Here is a 16,546-nt window from a genome sequence, read left to right on the forward strand (position 1 = left end):
CATAATTTGCAGTCTCGAGCCTGCTCAACGGATATTATATCAGTACATATTGGCTTGCTCTTTAACGCACTTTTCAATTAACCTTCTACATATTTTGCAAATATCAATGCATTGCACATATTCATTCTCAGCACTTGCAAAGGTAAAGGCAGATATGAATATAAAATTAATAAAAAAAAGAAAGAACACATATTACTATATATAACTATGCGCCCATGCGTTGAATGACCATGCGCTGGCTCTTAAACTGCAAAGTCTCTTGACGCACAAGCAGATACAAGGCGCGGTCAACAGCATGGGGCGAGAAACCCTGTGCAGCAAAGTCGTTCTTGATGGCGCGCACCGAGACCTGTGATCCAATAGGCAAGCGGCGACGGATCTCTTGCTCAACACGCCGCATCTCAGCGCTCAAGTCAGAGCGCGTAGACCCGTCATTCTGACCGCTTTGCACAGCGTCCATGGTAGACATGCGGAACAAACGAATGGCCTCGTCGACATGCTCCGCCGATGCCACTGGTGCCAGTTCCATTTTGGCCAGGGACTCAGTGATGCGCACGACAGCCTCAAGCTGGCGCACGGTAATGGGGATTACCGAGCGCTCGGCAGAGTCACGCTCCATGTTCCAAAGCTGCGCGCGCATAGCAACAAAGAAGCTGCTGAGCTTCTCAGCGGCGTCGGCCGATAGGCGGGGCGCGCAGCGGTCCTTGCAAAAGGTGACGTAGCGGCGCATGGTCTCGAGGCTGAGCTCGCCACCCTCAACTTCAGCGGCAGCGCGCGTGGCGTGCACTTGCATGACGTGGCGGGCAATGGTCTGGTCGCGCAGCTCGTTGTGCTCGTCCTTAACGATGAAGATCATGTCGAAGCGTGACAGAATGGTCGTCTGGAAGTCAATGTTCTCACCGGCTGCCTTGGTGTCGTCGTAGCGGCCGAACAGCGGGTTAGCGGCGGCCAGCACCGAGGATCGTGCATTGAGAATTGTAGTGATGCCGGCCTTGGCAATGGAGATCGTCTGCTGCTCCATGGCCTCGTGAATAGCCACGCGGTCCTCATCACGCATCTTGTCGAACTCATCGATGCACACGACGCCGCCGTCTGCAAGTACCATTGCACCGCCCTCTAAGTAGAACTCGCGTGTCGCCGGGTCCTTGATTACCGATGCCGTCAGACCGGCCGCACTGCTGCCCTTGCCGGACGTGTAGATCGAGATCGGCGATACCTTCTCGACAAACTTAAGCAGCTGACTCTTGGCAGTTCCAGGGTCACCCAGAAGCAGCACATTAATGTCACCACGCAGGCGCATGCCGTCGGGAAGTGCTTTCTTGGACCCGCCGAACAGAAGGCATGAAACCGCCCGCTTAATGTCCTCGTTGCCATAGATCGACGGCGCAATGCTGTTGGAAAACTTTTGGTAAATACTACCTGACCGCGCCAACGCGGCAAATTCGTGTTCCTCCTCAGCCGTGAACACACGCTTGGTAAAGCTGTTTCCGCTCTTGTTGATTTCAATGCCTACGACGCGTAGGTACGGCTGCCGGATGGCCACCGCATTAGTACCCTTCATGTTCTTGCTCTGGTACACTGTGAAGATGCCTGTGATTGTGACGCGCGAGCCTGGGAACACTTTGTTTGCCAAATTGCGGTCGGCGCTCATCACTGTGTGCCGAGGCAGCTCGCCCACGGGGATAAGGTCCGGGGCCTCCTGGACCTTGAGTGTCTGCTGGTCGATAAACCGGCACTTGTCCGTGATAATCTCAAAGGGATCCAGCGGACATCTCTCGCTGTTGGCTACCTGCTCGCGATCGCACACGCGGGGGATCTGCACGCCTGAGAACCCACCACCCACAGGCACAACCTTGGTGTGCCGGCAGTTGCGGCACTGCAGCAGAACGGTTGTCGCCTTGGATGTCAACGACGAAGCTCCGATGACAATTCCCGAGACGCACACCAGCTTGGATATTTGGCTTGAGCCCAGGTCGCGGATGTTCACGATATTGGTGTTTGACCGAATCATCACCTGGATCTCCGGCACGTCCTGGAGACCCATCGACCCTGGCGCAACGATCTTGCGCGCGCTGTTGCGCGCTGCTAGCTCAAAAAGAGGCAGGATGTCTGCTGGGTGGTTGACCAGCTGCTGCGACAGCGTCTCGTCGTAGCTAGCCAGGTCCTGCAGGCTGATGTTCAGCATGTACTCGTTGACCGCTAGGTTCTGCCGCAGCTGGTCGCGGTAGATGAACACATTGTCGTCGCGGAAGTTCTGGATAAAGTCAAACAGGGCCTGTTGCAACTGCGGGCGGTCGTCTTGATTTCTTCGCCGCTGTGCACGTTGCGAGTGTAAATTTGTCCAGCGTCCCAACCTTGTCCAGACATGCTTTGTTTACTTTTTTAAGGTTGTGTGCTTGCTTGAATGAATTATTGAGTGAATGAGAGGGGCCAAGCGTAAACGAGTAAAAAAAACCAAGGCTGCTTTGAATAAATAAATACGAAAGGAATAAACTAAAGTGTCGAGGAAGAGAAGAGAAAAGAAAAGGAAAAAGAAATGCGTCGCGTTTATTTACTTTAGCGTGTTCTCAAGCCAATGCCCAAAAATAAAAATAAAAATTAATCACACGGCGAGCAAGCTATCTGGCTTTTTTGTTTTGCTTAAAATTCAGCAGCGAATGTCAGCTAATCGATCAAAACTGGATCTATCTCGCCTTCCCTCGACAGAAAACGGTTCTGGCTGGATAAAATCTCTTAGTATTTCTCAAATAAACCAAGTCACTCGCGGTCGGTTTGAATAAATATTTGGTTGGATAAAAGCAATTTAATTTTATTGGGACCACCAAGCCAAGGTAGCAGAATAGACCAAACATAAAAAAAAGGAGCAGCCAAAAATCGCGTTGCCAGTAGCAAAATAAGCACCAACTCTGAGTCGCCCGCTTAGCGGTAACGGCGGAGGGACAGAGTGTTGTTGCGCTTCCAGGTCTTGTGGCGACCACCACCGCTGGTGTTGTTGAAGCGGTGACCCTTGCCAACACCACGGTTCTTGCGACCGGCGGAGGTAAGACCACGGGCCTCACGGCGCTTGTGGACGGCCTTGGCGATCCACTGGATGCGAGGGTCGCGACGGATGGTCTTGTGGGAGGGGTCGACGAGGATAACCTCGAAGAACTTGAAGGTAGCGTCCTGGTTACCCAGTACGAGTTCAGGACACGCAGGTTAGCGCAACGCTTACCAACACGCTGCTCAGCGACGGCGCGCTTGGACTTCTGCAGCTTAAGCTCGTTGATACCCTGGTGACGGGCTTACCGTAGACCTGGCCCTTGGGGTTGGGTCTCTTGCGGTTACCACGGCGGACGCGGACGCGGTAAATGACGTAGCCCTGCTTGGCCTTGTAACCAAGACGACGAGCCTTGTCGGGGCGGGACGGACGCGAAACGCGGTGGATGGCGTTCAGCTGTCTATTGTCGACGAATGCACACAATAAAAACAACCGCACGAAACATCACACACAGACATACATATATTTGCAGAGTTGTAAAAAAGCATAAAGGTGTTAACAAAGTCGTCGCAGCCAAAGGTATGTGTAATCATCGGAACAAGGGCCAGTATAAGCGCCTCAACCGCGCCAGTGTGGCTAGTTGGTAATGCAGCTGGCCAGGGTAGAGGCAAGTGCCAAAAAAAGCAGCGCAAAAGCTACCAATTCCCGTGCATTCGCCCTACCTGGCACTGTGCTCGCAAATTTTGCCACCGCCAGCGACAAACTCTCTCTCCACAGCCGATCTCATACAGATCGAGGTGCCTTGAAAGAATTATCACTAGCTGCGGCAAGCCCAAGTTGCCTAATCAATGGCGCCGGTAACTTTGGGAACTCCCTTTCCCGCAAACAAGCAAGCAATTGTAATTCTTACCTGTACTCCCAGCAGCGCACGCGCAGCAGGAAACGCATGACGTCGGACTGCTTCTTCTTGGTCAGCTCCTCGAGATACTTGTAGGCACCCATTGTTTATATTTACGCGTCCTACAGTTTGTGAATACCATGGTAAAAATAATTTTTAAAATTTGGGCATGGGTCCATTCGAATTTAGTGGCTGAAATTCATCGTGTCCGAATTTAAATATTTATGCGCATTCGCACCTCTTCCTATTGCAAGTGGGTGGAAATATCCGTCAACACCATCTAGACAAGCATCCTGCGATGGATGCGCCTCTGCTGATGGATACGACCAAAAAAGTCGAATCTAGCGATACTCACCTGAAAAATAAGAAATGAAATTTCTGGTGCGAGAATTGGAAAGAAGGATTCGGCAGCCCAGCAATAATCACTGTGCGGCTTGAATTCGTTTGACAAACACGCCAAAAGTACAAGCTTGATGTGCCAAAAAAAATTTAAAGAGTGCAAAAAAAATTCAATTTGAGATTGTATCTAATCTGGTTTAATCTGTTGATTGGGCCTATTTTATGCCTATTTTTCAGACAACTTTGGTGGTTTAATTTTTCTACCTACCCTACTTTTCCGTCTTTTTTGCGCTTGCATTCCTCATTAATTAACATTCTGAACCATGTCCGTACAAAATTCAAATTCTCAACAACACATGCAGACAGCAGCAGCCAGTGCAGCGCCCACTATCGCCACGTCGGCGGTTCTGGTCGAGTCGGCGCAGCTGCCCAAGACACAAAGTTGATCAAGGGCTACGACTTTGACAACGGCATCGACTACAATGCCCTGCTCGGTTCATACTTGACAACCGGTTTTCAGGCGACCAACTTCGGACGTGCCATAGAAATTATTAACCACATGCGCGCCTGGAGGCTCTCTGACGAGCCCCTTGCTGAGGGAGCTAGCGAGACCGACGAAAGCGATCTTGCGTACCGCAGCACTGTCAAGTGCAAGATATTCCTTGGGTATACGTCGAACCTAGTGTCAAGCGGAATTCGCGAAACGATAAAGTACCTGGTTAAGCACAGTTTTGTTGACGTTCTGGTCTCGACAGCTGGCGGTATCGAGGAGGACTTTATCAAGTGCCTGGCACCGACATACTTGGGCGACTTCGACCTTAAGGGTCGCGATCTGCGCAGTAAAGGTCTGAACCGTACAGGTAACCTTATTGTGCCCAACGACAACTACTGCAAATTCGAGATTGGGTAATGCCCATTCTCGATCAGATGCTGGTGGAGCAAAGGGAGCAGGGCATCGTGTGGACGCCATCCAAGGTCATCCGCCGCCTGGGCAAGGAGATCAACAACCCAGAATCCATCTACTACTGGGCATACAAGAACAACATCCCGGCATACTGTCCGGCGATTACCGACGGCTCGCTGGGCGATATGCTTTACTTCCACTCTTTCCGCAACCCTGGCCTGATCATCGACGTAGTTCAGGACATCCGCGCCGTCAACAGTGAGGCCGTGTTTGCCAAGAAGACTGGCATGATTATCCTGGGAGGTGGTCTAATCAAGCATCATATCTGCAATGCCAATCTCATGCGCAACGGTGCCGATTTTGCCGTTTACATCAACACAGCCCAGGAGTTTGATGGCAGTGACGCGGGCGCACGGCCAGACGAGGCTGTCTCATGGGGCAAGATCAAGGTTGATGCCGAGTCTGTCAAGGTGTATGCCGACGTGTCGCTGGTCTTCCCGCTGCTGGTTGCCCAGACATTTGCCAGAGGCGACTAGCCGTATTTATCTTCAATTTTTTAATTGCTACCAATATATGTCATCATTTGCCGAGTTTCAACGTCCGCTTTGTCTTGTCCAGCTGAAGAGGCAATTGGTTTGCTGGTGGTCAGTAAACACGAGCTGTTCTGGACTAAGTGCAGCACGCCTATTATATTCGTGTCGATAAAATGAACTTAAAAGGGGATTAAGTCGTCAAAGCGCCAAAGGGCACATGCGAGACCACGCGTTCGCTTTGTTAAACCCTTTATAAAAACAAAGGGTAGCCCTGGGCGGCTGATCAGCAGATTTATTGAGTCCCTTGGCTGCTTATGATTGGCTGCTGTCTCCCCCGCCTTCTCTCATCCCCGCATTGACGTGGCAGGCATTCCTGGACGAAGAGGCTGCCCAATGTGACAAACTACAAGGCGATAAAATATTGGCCCCAAAAAGAGCCCCCCTCCAAAGAAGCAGAGCTATTTATTAATTGTTTTGGATGTGTAGATGCATGGAGGCATGCCAACGGCACAGTTTGGCGGTAGACGGTTGCAAGCCGTAAACTTCGTATAAAAAGAGCACTCGAGAATGCAAGCCTGTTGCTGCACACCCTCAACCGTTAAGCGTATTTCATTCTTTTATTTCCACTTGTATATCAACTGTTTTTTTGTCTTGTAAAAGTAAAACTTAACTCGCTCGTCGCTAAAGAGTAAAAAAGCACAACAGGCTCTGTTCTCATCTGTTTCAACGCATTTTTCATTAGAAACAAACATTGCAATTCGCTTAGTTTCGTTTCATACTTTGCTCTCTCTTTCATCCACCCCGCTTTAAGCCTCCCCTTCAAACACATACACAACTTGCAACATGAAGGTCAGCGCTGTGCGCATTATGCTTTCAACGGTTGCTGCGCTCGCAGTTACCAGCTTCGCCTACGGGGCGGCCGAGTCGAGCGACTCTGATGTCAAGGTTCTCAACACCGAGAACTTTAAGGAGTGGACTGAAGCCCAGGACCTCGCCCTGATCGAGTTTTACGCGCCCTGGTGCGGCCACTGTAAGAACTTGGCGCCCGAGTACGAGAAGGCTGCCACCGCGCTCAAGGAAGATAACATTGCCCTGGCCAAGCTCGATTGTACCGAGGCGCAGGCTCTGTGCGAGGAGATGGAGATCCCTGGCTTCCCCACGCTCAAGATCTCTAAGAAGGGTGACTTTGCCACCTATAACGGCACCCGCAAGGAGGCTGGCATCATCAGCTACATGCGTAAGCAGCTCCTTCCCCCTCTCTCGACTCTGACCTCCGACAACTTTGCCAAATTCACGGCTTCCGACCGCGTGGTCGTTGTTGGTTTCGTCGAGGATACCGAGTCGGCCGAGTACGCCGAGCTCGAGTCCCTGGCCAAGGAGCTACGCGACGACTATGTATTTGGCGTGATCACCGACAAGGAGCTTGCTGCCGAGCAGGGCATCGCCGAGGCTGGTGTCGTTGTCTACAAGACCTTTGACGACGGCAAGGACGTCTATGACGGCGCCATTAACGCCAAGGAGCTCCGTGACTTCATCAAGGCCAGCTCGGTGCCCCTCTTCGGCGAGATCTCTGGCGAGAACTACGCGCAGTACGCTCAGACCGGTCTTCCCTTTGGCTTTGCCTTCTTCAACAGCGAGGAGACGCGCAAGGCCCTGGAGGAGCAGATCTACCCTGTTGCCAAGCAGTACAAGGGTGTCATCAGCTTTGTGCTCATTGATGCCACCAAGTACTCTTCCCAGGCCGACCACCTCAACCTCAAGCACGACTGGCCCGCGTTCGCCATCCAGAACCAGACCAGCCTGGCCAAGTTCCCCTTCCCCCAGGACAAGGAAATCACCGAGCAGGAGATCCACGACTTTGTCAAGGACTTTGCCGATGGCAAGATCGAGCCCAGCTACAAGTCGGAGCCCATCCCTGAGACTAACAACGACAATGTATTTGTCCTGGTTACCAAGCAGTTCAACGAGGTCGTCTTCGACAAGACGAAGGACGTTCTGCTCGAGTTCTACGCCCCCTGGTGCGGCCACTGCAAGAACCTGGTTCCCATATACGACAGGCTCGGCAGCGTGCTCAAGGACAACAAGAACCTGGTCATTGCCAAGATGGATGCCACTGCCAACGACATTCCTTCGGGGGACCCTGCTCTCCAGATCCAGGGCTTCCCGACTATTGTCCTGATCCGTGGCGAGGACAACGCTATTGTCGAGTACCACGGTAACCGCTCTATCGAATCCCTGATTGAATTTGTTGAGGAGAACACTGCCGAGAAGATCACCTACAACAAGGATGACCTCAAGGATAAGGATGACGAGGATATCGATGAGGAGGAGGACGATATCGAGGAGGAGGAGGAAGTCGTTAAGAAGGCCGATACCAAGAAGGCTGATACTGAGGCCCACGAGGAGATCGACATCGAGGGCGAGGTCGAGGCCGAGGCCGGCATTGATGCTGAATTTGACGTCCACGCTGAGGCCGAGGCCGAGAAGGTCGTCAGCGCACCTGTTGCCGAGATTGATCATGACGAGCTCTAAGCAAACAAAATCCATTGGAGCTGCTCTCCCTTGCAAGTCTGTTCTTATAATGTTACTTGGTTTTCAAATATTTTTCTCTCAATTTCTCTTGTTTCATTATTCTTCAATATCATCAATTCAAAGATATTTTTTGCCAAAGCTCAAATTTAAAAGGTACTTGAATCGGATATACATGTTTAATATGTATGTATCACCACCACTGCTCATTTGTAATATAGAAAACCAATTGTTTAATGTCAATAAGATGTGCTTAAATAAAAAGAAAAATGTTATTTGTTCGTAAAAGAGAAAAAACATTAAACTTAGTTCTCGGGGATCTCGACCTCACCCTCGTCAATCTTGGACTGGATGTCAACGGGGCTCTCACCATCGACGGTGCAGCCAACCGAGAAGCAGGTGCCGAGGATCTCCTTAGCGGTACCCTTGAGGTCACGGGCCAGGGACTTGTCAGCCTCACGCATGATCTTGGCAATGCTGATAACATCATCGATGGAGATGTTGCCGTTGTGGACAATGTTCTTCTCCTTCTTGCGGTCACGCACGGGCTCCTTGAGGGCGCGGATAACAAGGGAAGAGGCCGAGGGGACAACCGAGACGGTAGCCTGACGGTTCTGGACAACCAGCTGAACGGTGACGCGCAGACCCTTCCAGTCCTTGGTGGCCTTGGCAATATCCTCACCAACCTTCTTGGGGGAGAGACCAAGAGGACCGATCTTGGGAGCAAGAGCGGACGAGGCACCGACCTCACCACCGGTAGCGCGGAGGGTGACTACAATAAAAAAGTTGTGATAGAGAATGCGTTGTTGTTAGTACTGATTGCTCCGAGCAAGTGCAGTGTGATTAACTACAGCCTCACACTGCCTGTAACAAGGTTGTTTGATAAGTGCGACAGTTGCATAAATCGCAGGACTGGTCGCTTTCAGATGCCAAAATGGATAGGGGGTGGGTTGCTCATGCGTGTATAAAATTGTTTCAACACGACACAATTCGCCGCCGGCTTCGGACGCACATAGGTCATAGAAAAGCAATGTTAGGCTGTACTCTGCTGAAAGCAGCCTCTACAAGCCAAAAGTAAGACCAGTTTCCCACAATGAGTGGAAATATAAAACAAAAAGGGGATTGAGACAATGCAAAGCAAATTCCAGGCATAAACCCAATGGTTATGAATCGCCCAAAGTCATTGTTGCAAGACACAACCCCTCTCCGCTCCATTCCAGCCCTCGCGCTGAGTGTCGTTGTGTGCACAAGGACAGCAGACTCAATTGCAAAACACAATGGCCTGTTATACTAACAAGATTTGGTTTCGAATCTAGTGCTGCCCTGTCTGCGCAGCTCGCCAACAACACACCCACGCTCACTGTTGCGTCCGCCTCACGCGGGCTTAGTAAGGCAAACCCCAATCCTTCTGGGCCAACTTTGTGCGGGCTGTCGCTCAATTATGGAATTTGGCTCAGTTGTATAATTTCGAAATCCCAATTCCAATTTCGAAATTCCACATTTCGAAATTCCATACTTTGTTGAATTTTGCAACTTCCGTTTTCGGTTCTAAAAGCGTGTCCCTGCGATGGATGCGGCGATTCTGCGTTGGATGCAATTCACTTACTGATCTGGACAACAGACGGATCGAACTTGGGCGGCATTTTTTATATTATAGATTCGGACAAGATCTGTAGCGATAAAAAGGAGTGTAACTCAACCAAGGCTGGCAGCTTCGCCCATTTTCCCTCTCGCTAGGCTGCCTTCTCTATAGCCCACCAGTAAATTCAACTTCGCTGCTATTTGCGTTATGTGTCGTCTGTTTGAACAAATTGACGCGCAAAGAAGAAAAAACTCGCCATCAAAATCTAATCACAACGTGTAATTGGATTAGATCAGCAACTGTGGCTCAACCGAATTCAGAAGTTCACGGCCCTCCTCCGCTTTCTTCGCCCCCATTAAAAAGTCGTCTCGTTTTCGTTTTCGGAAAACGCACGCAAAAATATTCTAGTCTGAGTCTGCCCAAAGCTGTGCTTCATTGCAAGAGCAGCTGAGTTTGGGCATGCAAAGCAAACAAACCTGGGCACTTTGGAAAATCGATGCTTTGGTTCTGCTGACTGGCAGGGCAGACTTTCACGATGCTTGCGCACATACCGGCCTGCTTTCATCTACCATGACATGCCAAATTGGCTTGTCCAAGAAAAAACTAAGCATGTCTACTTGTTTTTGCTCCAGCCCCTGCTGTTGCTGCCAATGTTGTTGTTTTTATCCCCTTCAGCTTGCGCAGAAAGAAAAAAGCAAAGATCCAAATTCTACATAAAAGGAAACTAACGCGCCCGTTTTGTGCTGGTCTGAGACAAGGAAAGGGCTTTACAAAATTCAAAATGTTCGGGTTTTTTCCACAGACAAGAGATGAAAATAAGCCCGCGACTTGTGTTTATAAAATCGCATTTTTTCCGCGAGATTTTACCCTTTTCCTCTTTTCTTTTTTGTTCGCCTTATTTTTAAAATTTCTTGTTTTATTATTGTCGAATTTCTTCCACCCTTTCAATTCTGTTGGGAACAATTTTCAATTCCTACTTTTATTTTTGCGTTCCTTCCCATTTGGCACGTTCAAAAAGAGAATTTCAGCTCACTTTACTCCCCCACTTTTCTACTTGAAAGGAGACCAAGCGCCGCACCGTGTTTTTCTCTCTTTCTGTTTGCATTTATTTGCTCTTCAAGCCTGCTAACCTGGCGCAAAGCATAGTTTTGTTTGGATCATGGAGGTACGCAAGAACCCAAGTTAGCTGATGGCAGCGCCGCTGCTCGACTAGCCGTGTTGCGCTCATTATTGCGCTTATTGCCATCACCATCATTGCCACAAAATCACCTCTGCAACCTTGAATAACTTAAAGCGACGGTAGCAACCACTTTTCTTGATTTTTTGGTGTATTGCATATGCACTTTTCTCCCAGTATAGGCACTACTCGATTTCAACCGCGAGTTCGACATCGCGCTGCTCGACCGCGTAGTTGACGCGATGTTCAACGGCAAAGGCAACGACGTAAGTTTATCAACGATATAGGCATGCCCGCTTTTGGTGCCTTATGCCTGAAACGCACTTATTTTCAAGTAAAAGTTCTCCTCACCATTATCACACGCACTAATCAATATCATCGCAACTACGGTCACAACTACCCATTGATTTTTGTTTACACAACTTGTAGCAAAAGATGGCCCAGCAGATCCTGAACGAGTTCCAGGAAAACGAGCTCTCATGGACCCGGGCGGATAGCATTCTGACCAACTCGACCTTATCCCAGTCAAAGGTACATTAATCATAGCGCTCGACACAAAACATATAAAAAACATGACAAAAACACACGCGATTTGCTCTGCGCTCTGCAATTATCAAACCATCTTTTTTTGCTAAATTATTGCAGCCACAATCTCCGTATCCTTTCAAACCCTGTAGTTCATTGCACTGCAGATTCTCGGGCAGCTCATTCAGACAAAGTGGAAGATTCTGCCCGCCGAGCAGCGCACGGGCATTAAAAACTTTATCGTTGAGATTATTCTGCACACCGCCTCGACTGAGGAGTCGCTCCGTCAGAACAAAGTGTACCTGACCAAGCTCAACCTCATTTTGGTGCAGATCCTCAAGCAGGAGTGGCCGCACAACTGGCCGACTTTTATCCCCGAGATTGTCCAGACCAGCAGGACAAACCTGGCGCTGTGCGAGAACAACATGGCGATCCTCAAACTGCTCAGCGAGGAGGTGTTCGACTTTTCGGCAGAGCAGATGACACAGGCAAAGACTAAGAACCTTAAGACGCAGATGTGCGGCGAATTTAGCTCGATCTACGAGCTGTGCACGGAGATCCTCCAGAAGGCCCAGCAACCGAGCCTGATCCTGGCCACATTGGAGACGCTGCTGCGCTTCCTCAGCTGGATTCCGTTCGGATACATTTTCGAGACGAACCTGATCAACAACTTGTGCACCCGCTTCCTGCAGTCGCAGGTCACTCGTAACATCACCATCAAGTGTTTGACCGAGATTGGCGGTTTGGATGGCGGCGAGGAGTACAAGGAGCAGTATGTGAACATGTTCTCAATGACCATTACGGCCCTGCGCGCGACGCTGGGCGATCTTGCCAACATTGACTCGGTCTGGGACGACTACGAGAACGAGGAGCAGGAGTTTATCCAGAACGTGGCCATGTTCCTGACGAGCTTCCTTACATCCCACCTGCGTCTGGTGGAGTCCTCGGCGACGCGCGAGGTTGTGATCCAGGCCCACGAGTACCTGCTGCGCATCACGCAGGTCGATGAGCGCGAGATGTTCAAGGTGTGCCTTGAATACTGGAACGAACTGGTGCGCCGCCTGTACGGAGACAGCCGCAACGCCCCCTTCAACGCGCCGTCGAGTCTGCTCAACCTCGGCAACGGCCCAGCCAGCGACAACGTTGGCGGCATGACGGTCGAAGTACGCCGCCAGATGTACTCTGGCATTCTGACTGGCGTGCGCTACGTCATGATCAGCCGCATGGTTCGCCCTGAGGAGGTGCTTATCGTCGAGAACGACGAAGGCGAGATTGTGCGCGAATTCATTAAGGAGACCGACACGATTGTTCTGTACAAGGCGCAGCGCGAGTGCTTGATCTACCTCACACATCTGGATCCGAAGGACATGGAGAACATCATGGTCGAGAAGCTTGGTCGCCAGATGGACGGGTCAGAGTGGTCGTGGAGCAACCTCAACAAGCTGTGCTGGGCCATTGGCTCGATCTCGGGCTCGATGAGCGAGGACCAGGAGCGCCGCGTGCTAGTGATCATCATCAAGGATCTGCTGAGCCTGTGTGAGCTCAAGCGTGGAAAGGACAACAAGGCAGTCGTCGCCTCCAACATCATGTATGTGGTCGGCCAGTACCCGCGCTTTTTGAAGGCGCACTGGAAGTTCCTCAAGACTGTCGCCAACAAGCTGTTCGAGTTTATGCATGAACTGCATGAGGGTGTTCGCGACATGGCGTGCGACACGTTTGTTACCATCGCGCAAAAGTGTCGCCGCCACTTTATTGCGCAGCAGCCCGGAGAGAGCTGCCCGTTCGTCGAGGAGATTATCGCCAACGCCAAATCGATTACGTCTGATCTCGAACCGCAGCAGGTCAACCGCTTCTGCGAGGCAGTCGGCTACCTGATCAGCGCACAGCTCAACTCAGCCACGCAGGCGCAGCTGATCAGCGGCCTGATGAAGCCCACGAACGACCAGTGGAGCACAATTGTGAACCGCGCCAGCGAGGACATCCACATTCTCGAAGACCTCAATGTCGTCAAGCAGCTCGGAAACATCCTGCGCACCAACGTCTCTGCCTGCGGTGCCGTGGGTAAGGGCTTTATTACGCAGATAGGTCACAACTACATTGACATGCTCGGCTTGTACAAGGCGGTTTCGGAGATCATCTCGGGCTGCATTGCGCGCGATGGCGAGATTGCCACAAGATACGCTAATGTGCGCGCCATGCGCACCATCAAGAAGGAGGCGCTGCACTTGGTCGACACTTACGTCAAGCACTGTGATGGCGAGATCGAGCAGGTGAACAAGGACATGGTGCCGCCGCTTCTCGAGGCCGTGCTTGCCGATTACGCCCAGAATGTGCCTCCGGCCCGCGACGCAGAGGTGCTGAAAACAGTGAACACCATTACGGCCACTCTTGGCAGCCTGATGACAGACAAGATCCCCATCGTCTTCGACTCTCTCTTTGAGAGCACGATGAACATGATCAACCAGGACTTTACTGAGTACCCGGAGCACCGCCTGGCCATCTACCAGCTGCTGCGCACTATCAACCAAAAGTGTTTCACCGCAACGCTGAACCTCCCCCCGCAGCAGTTCCGGTTCATGATCATGTCGATCATGTGGGGATTCAAGCACACGCTACGCGATGTCGCTGACCTGGGCCTGACAATCGCGCTCGAAATGATTAATAACTTTAACATTTGCGACCGCGTCATCTCGGATGCGTTCTTCCAGACGTACTTTGTCGAGCTGCTCAACGAGATCATCGTTGTGCTAAGCGACAATGACCACAAGGGCAGCTTCAGGCTTCAGTGCATGGTGCTTGCGCGCATGATTCTGCTCGTCGAGTCCAACCAGATCACAGCGCCCCTGTATGACCCCTCGCTTCCGGAGAACGCAGGCATGGTCAACACCATCTTTGTGCGCCAATCCATCGCCAACCTGCTGGCCACGGCGTTCGCCAACCTGAATTCGCGCCAGATCGAGCTGTTTGTCGAGGGCCTGTTTAGCTACAACGAGGACTTTGAGAAGTTCCGCAGTCATGTGCGCGACTTCCTCATCCAGACCAAGGAGTTTGCCGGCGACAATGCTGACCTCTTCCTCGAGGAGACCGAGCGCAGCAACGAGGAAAAGAAGCAGAAGGAGGCCGAGCTGGCGAAGCAGATTCCAGGAATGATCAAGCCCTCGGAGATGGAGGAGGACGAGTAAACCGTGTATCCGTTCCGCTGCTGCAGCCATTTGCGTATATTTCTGTTGTTTTGTAGTGAGTTTGCCTTTTTGGTAATTAGTTCTTTTTTTACAATTTCAATATCACATTTTATTTGTTGTCACTTGTACAGGCGCCATGTTTGTCTGCAGAATAAGTGTAAACATGGATATTCAATTTGAAAAAGGAGTGCCGATCAGTGATCCTGCTAATTTTAATCAGCCGATCATGAAACTTTTTTTTTCCTTTCTGATTCGAATTTGTACACTGCTTTTTTTTTTGTTTGCTTGAGAAAATTTTCTGGTGCAAAGTGTAAAAGAAAAATTAAAAGTACAGAAAAACAACAGCTGAAGTGGCATAGTCTCTTCTTTTTTATTGTAACGAATATATTATTTTTCCTCTAGTTTATTTTCTTTCTAATTTCAGCCGCCTGAATTTCGGAAAGCGCACCGTTTTTTGCATTCAACACATACACCTAGTTTCTGCTCTATCTCTCTTTATCAATTCAATATGGCCACTCTCTACAAGACAGCACAGTCCGAGTTTATGGATGTTGAGGACCTGATCGACGAGAAGGAGAGAAAGTCAAACATCAAACAACGCGTGTTGCTGGTAGCCAGCCGTGGAGTCACATATCGCCATCGCCATCTGATGAACGACCTCGAGGCATTGCTCCCGCATTCGAAGAAGGAGGCCAAGATCGAGGCCAAGAAGGAGATGGAACTTCTGAACGAGCTGGCAGAGATCCAGGGCTGTAACAATGTATTCTACTTTGAGGCCAGGAAGCACACTGATCTGTACCTGTGGATTGCGCGCGCGCCCTCGGGACCCAGCGTCAAGTTCCACGTGCAGAACATCCACACGATGGATGAGCTGAAGATGACCGGTAACTGCCTCAAGGGTTCGCGGCCGATCCTGTCGTTTGACTCCAACTTCGATACCGAGCCGCATATGCAGCTGCTCAAGGAAGTGCTGACGCAGACTTTTGCTGTGCCCAAGGGCGCGCGCAAGAGCAAGCCATTCTTCGACCATGTTTTTACCTTCAGCATAGTCGATGGCCGCATTTGGTTCCGCAACTACCAAATTGTCGAGAAGGACGCGCAGACCGGCGGTGACATGGCCAAGGATGATAAGCCTACGCTGATTGAGATCGGGCCGCGCTTTGTGCTCAACACTATTCGGATCTTTGAGGGAAGCTTTGGCGGCCCTACTCTGTACGAGAACCCCAAGTACATTTCGCCCAATGTTATGCGCGCCAGTGTCCGGAACCAGCAGGCTGCGAAGCACGCCGCGCGTGTTGCCGGCAACCAGGAGCGGGAGGCCAGAGTCAAGGCCAACCCGATGCCTGTGGATCCCCTCAAGGATGTGTTCGAGTAAGATGTCTATAAAAATATTCCTTAAAAATATACCAATCGGTTTTCAACTTCTACACGCAAGGAACACGGTCTGATAAAGTTGGTTTTCAGGATTTATTCTGCTCTTTTCGGTTTGAAGTGAAGATGAAGCATGAGAAATTGAAATTTTGAAAACTGAAAGATGATTAAAAGAAAACAAACTAATAAACAAGTGGAAATGACAGAGGTTCCGAGCGGCTCTGGTGTCATCATAAAGACATAAAGTAGAGGTTTACAGGAAATAAAAATTGGCATGCGCAGATTGATGCGCGTCGACGGCCCAGGGTGGCCCAGAATCTAGTTGTCACCTTTTGTGAATCTGCGCAGCCTGCGAGCGAGCGGCATCGGACTGACATCCACACTAGCAACCGCGCTGCTTGCCTGGCTGATGGTTGTACTGGGCGTCATAACACCCAGCATAGATGGGATGGTCGGCATGGCACCATACATGACAGTGGCGGCAAACATCTGGCCGCGGTTATAGTGCGAGGCTCCGCTGACAGTG

General features: G+C 50.7%; 6 protein-coding genes across 6 annotated transcripts; 4 read left to right on the forward strand and 2 right to left on the reverse strand.

The window, feature by feature from the left end:
- Positions 1 to 2,528: 2,528 nt before the first annotated feature.
- BX661DRAFT_190804 (ribosomal protein L23/L15e core domain-containing protein) lies at positions 2,529 to 4,312 on the reverse strand. Its single transcript, XM_051537654.1, has 5 exons — positions 4,234 to 4,312; positions 3,891 to 4,000; positions 3,296 to 3,440; positions 3,192 to 3,272; positions 2,529 to 3,165 (listed from the first exon to the last, which is right to left on the reverse strand). The coding sequence occupies exons 2-5, from the start codon at positions 3,980 to 3,982 to the stop codon at positions 2,920 to 2,922; spliced, it is 564 nt and encodes a 187-aa protein (XP_051388475.1). The 5' UTR covers positions 3,983 to 4,000; positions 4,234 to 4,312; the 3' UTR covers positions 2,529 to 2,919.
- A 187-nt stretch (positions 4,313 to 4,499) lies between these two features.
- BX661DRAFT_190806 (DHS-like NAD/FAD-binding domain-containing protein) lies at positions 4,500 to 6,028 on the forward strand. Its single transcript, XM_051537655.1, has 3 exons — positions 4,500 to 4,627; positions 4,660 to 5,077; positions 5,119 to 6,028. Exons 1-3 carry the CDS (start codon positions 4,541 to 4,543, stop codon positions 5,655 to 5,657), a joined length of 1,044 nt encoding a protein of 347 aa, XP_051388476.1. The 5' UTR covers positions 4,500 to 4,540; the 3' UTR covers positions 5,658 to 6,028.
- Positions 6,029 to 6,244: 216 nt separating this feature from the next.
- On the forward strand, positions 6,245 to 8,427 carry BX661DRAFT_190807 (thioredoxin-like domain-containing protein). The gene has a single exon (XM_051537656.1). The coding sequence runs from the start codon at positions 6,498 to 6,500 to the stop codon at positions 8,184 to 8,186; it is 1,689 nt and encodes a 562-aa protein (XP_051388477.1). The 5' UTR covers positions 6,245 to 6,497; the 3' UTR covers positions 8,187 to 8,427.
- BX661DRAFT_190810 (60S ribosomal protein L12) lies at positions 8,393 to 9,841 on the reverse strand. Its single transcript, XM_051537657.1, has 2 exons — positions 9,790 to 9,841; positions 8,393 to 8,955 (listed from the first exon to the last, which is right to left on the reverse strand). Exons 1-2 carry the CDS (start codon positions 9,824 to 9,826, stop codon positions 8,489 to 8,491), a joined length of 504 nt encoding a protein of 167 aa, XP_051388478.1. The 5' UTR covers positions 9,827 to 9,841; the 3' UTR covers positions 8,393 to 8,488.
- An 818-nt stretch (positions 9,842 to 10,659) lies between these two features.
- On the forward strand, positions 10,660 to 14,771 carry BX661DRAFT_190812 (CRM1 C terminal-domain-containing protein). Its single transcript, XM_051537658.1, has 4 exons — positions 10,660 to 10,930; positions 11,125 to 11,208; positions 11,372 to 11,473; positions 11,620 to 14,771. Exons 1-4 carry the CDS (start codon positions 10,925 to 10,927, stop codon positions 14,647 to 14,649), a joined length of 3,222 nt encoding a protein of 1,073 aa, XP_051388479.1. The 5' UTR covers positions 10,660 to 10,924; the 3' UTR covers positions 14,650 to 14,771.
- Positions 14,772 to 15,241: 470 nt separating this feature from the next.
- On the forward strand, positions 15,242 to 16,018 carry BX661DRAFT_131501 (Brix domain-containing protein; the record flags this gene model as incomplete). Its single annotated transcript, XM_051532567.1, has 1 exon — positions 15,242 to 16,018. A coding segment is annotated over one exon (777 nt), but the record flags the coding sequence as incomplete, so codon positions are not given.
- Between the last annotated feature and the right edge of the window lie 528 nt (positions 16,019 to 16,546).

Source organism: Kickxella alabastrina, assembly GCF_025024165.1.
Source record: "Kickxella alabastrina strain RSA 675 chromosome Unknown BX661scaffold_87, whole genome shotgun sequence".
Taxonomy (NCBI): Eukaryota; Fungi; Kickxellomycota; class Kickxellomycetes; order Kickxellales; family Kickxellaceae; genus Kickxella; species Kickxella alabastrina.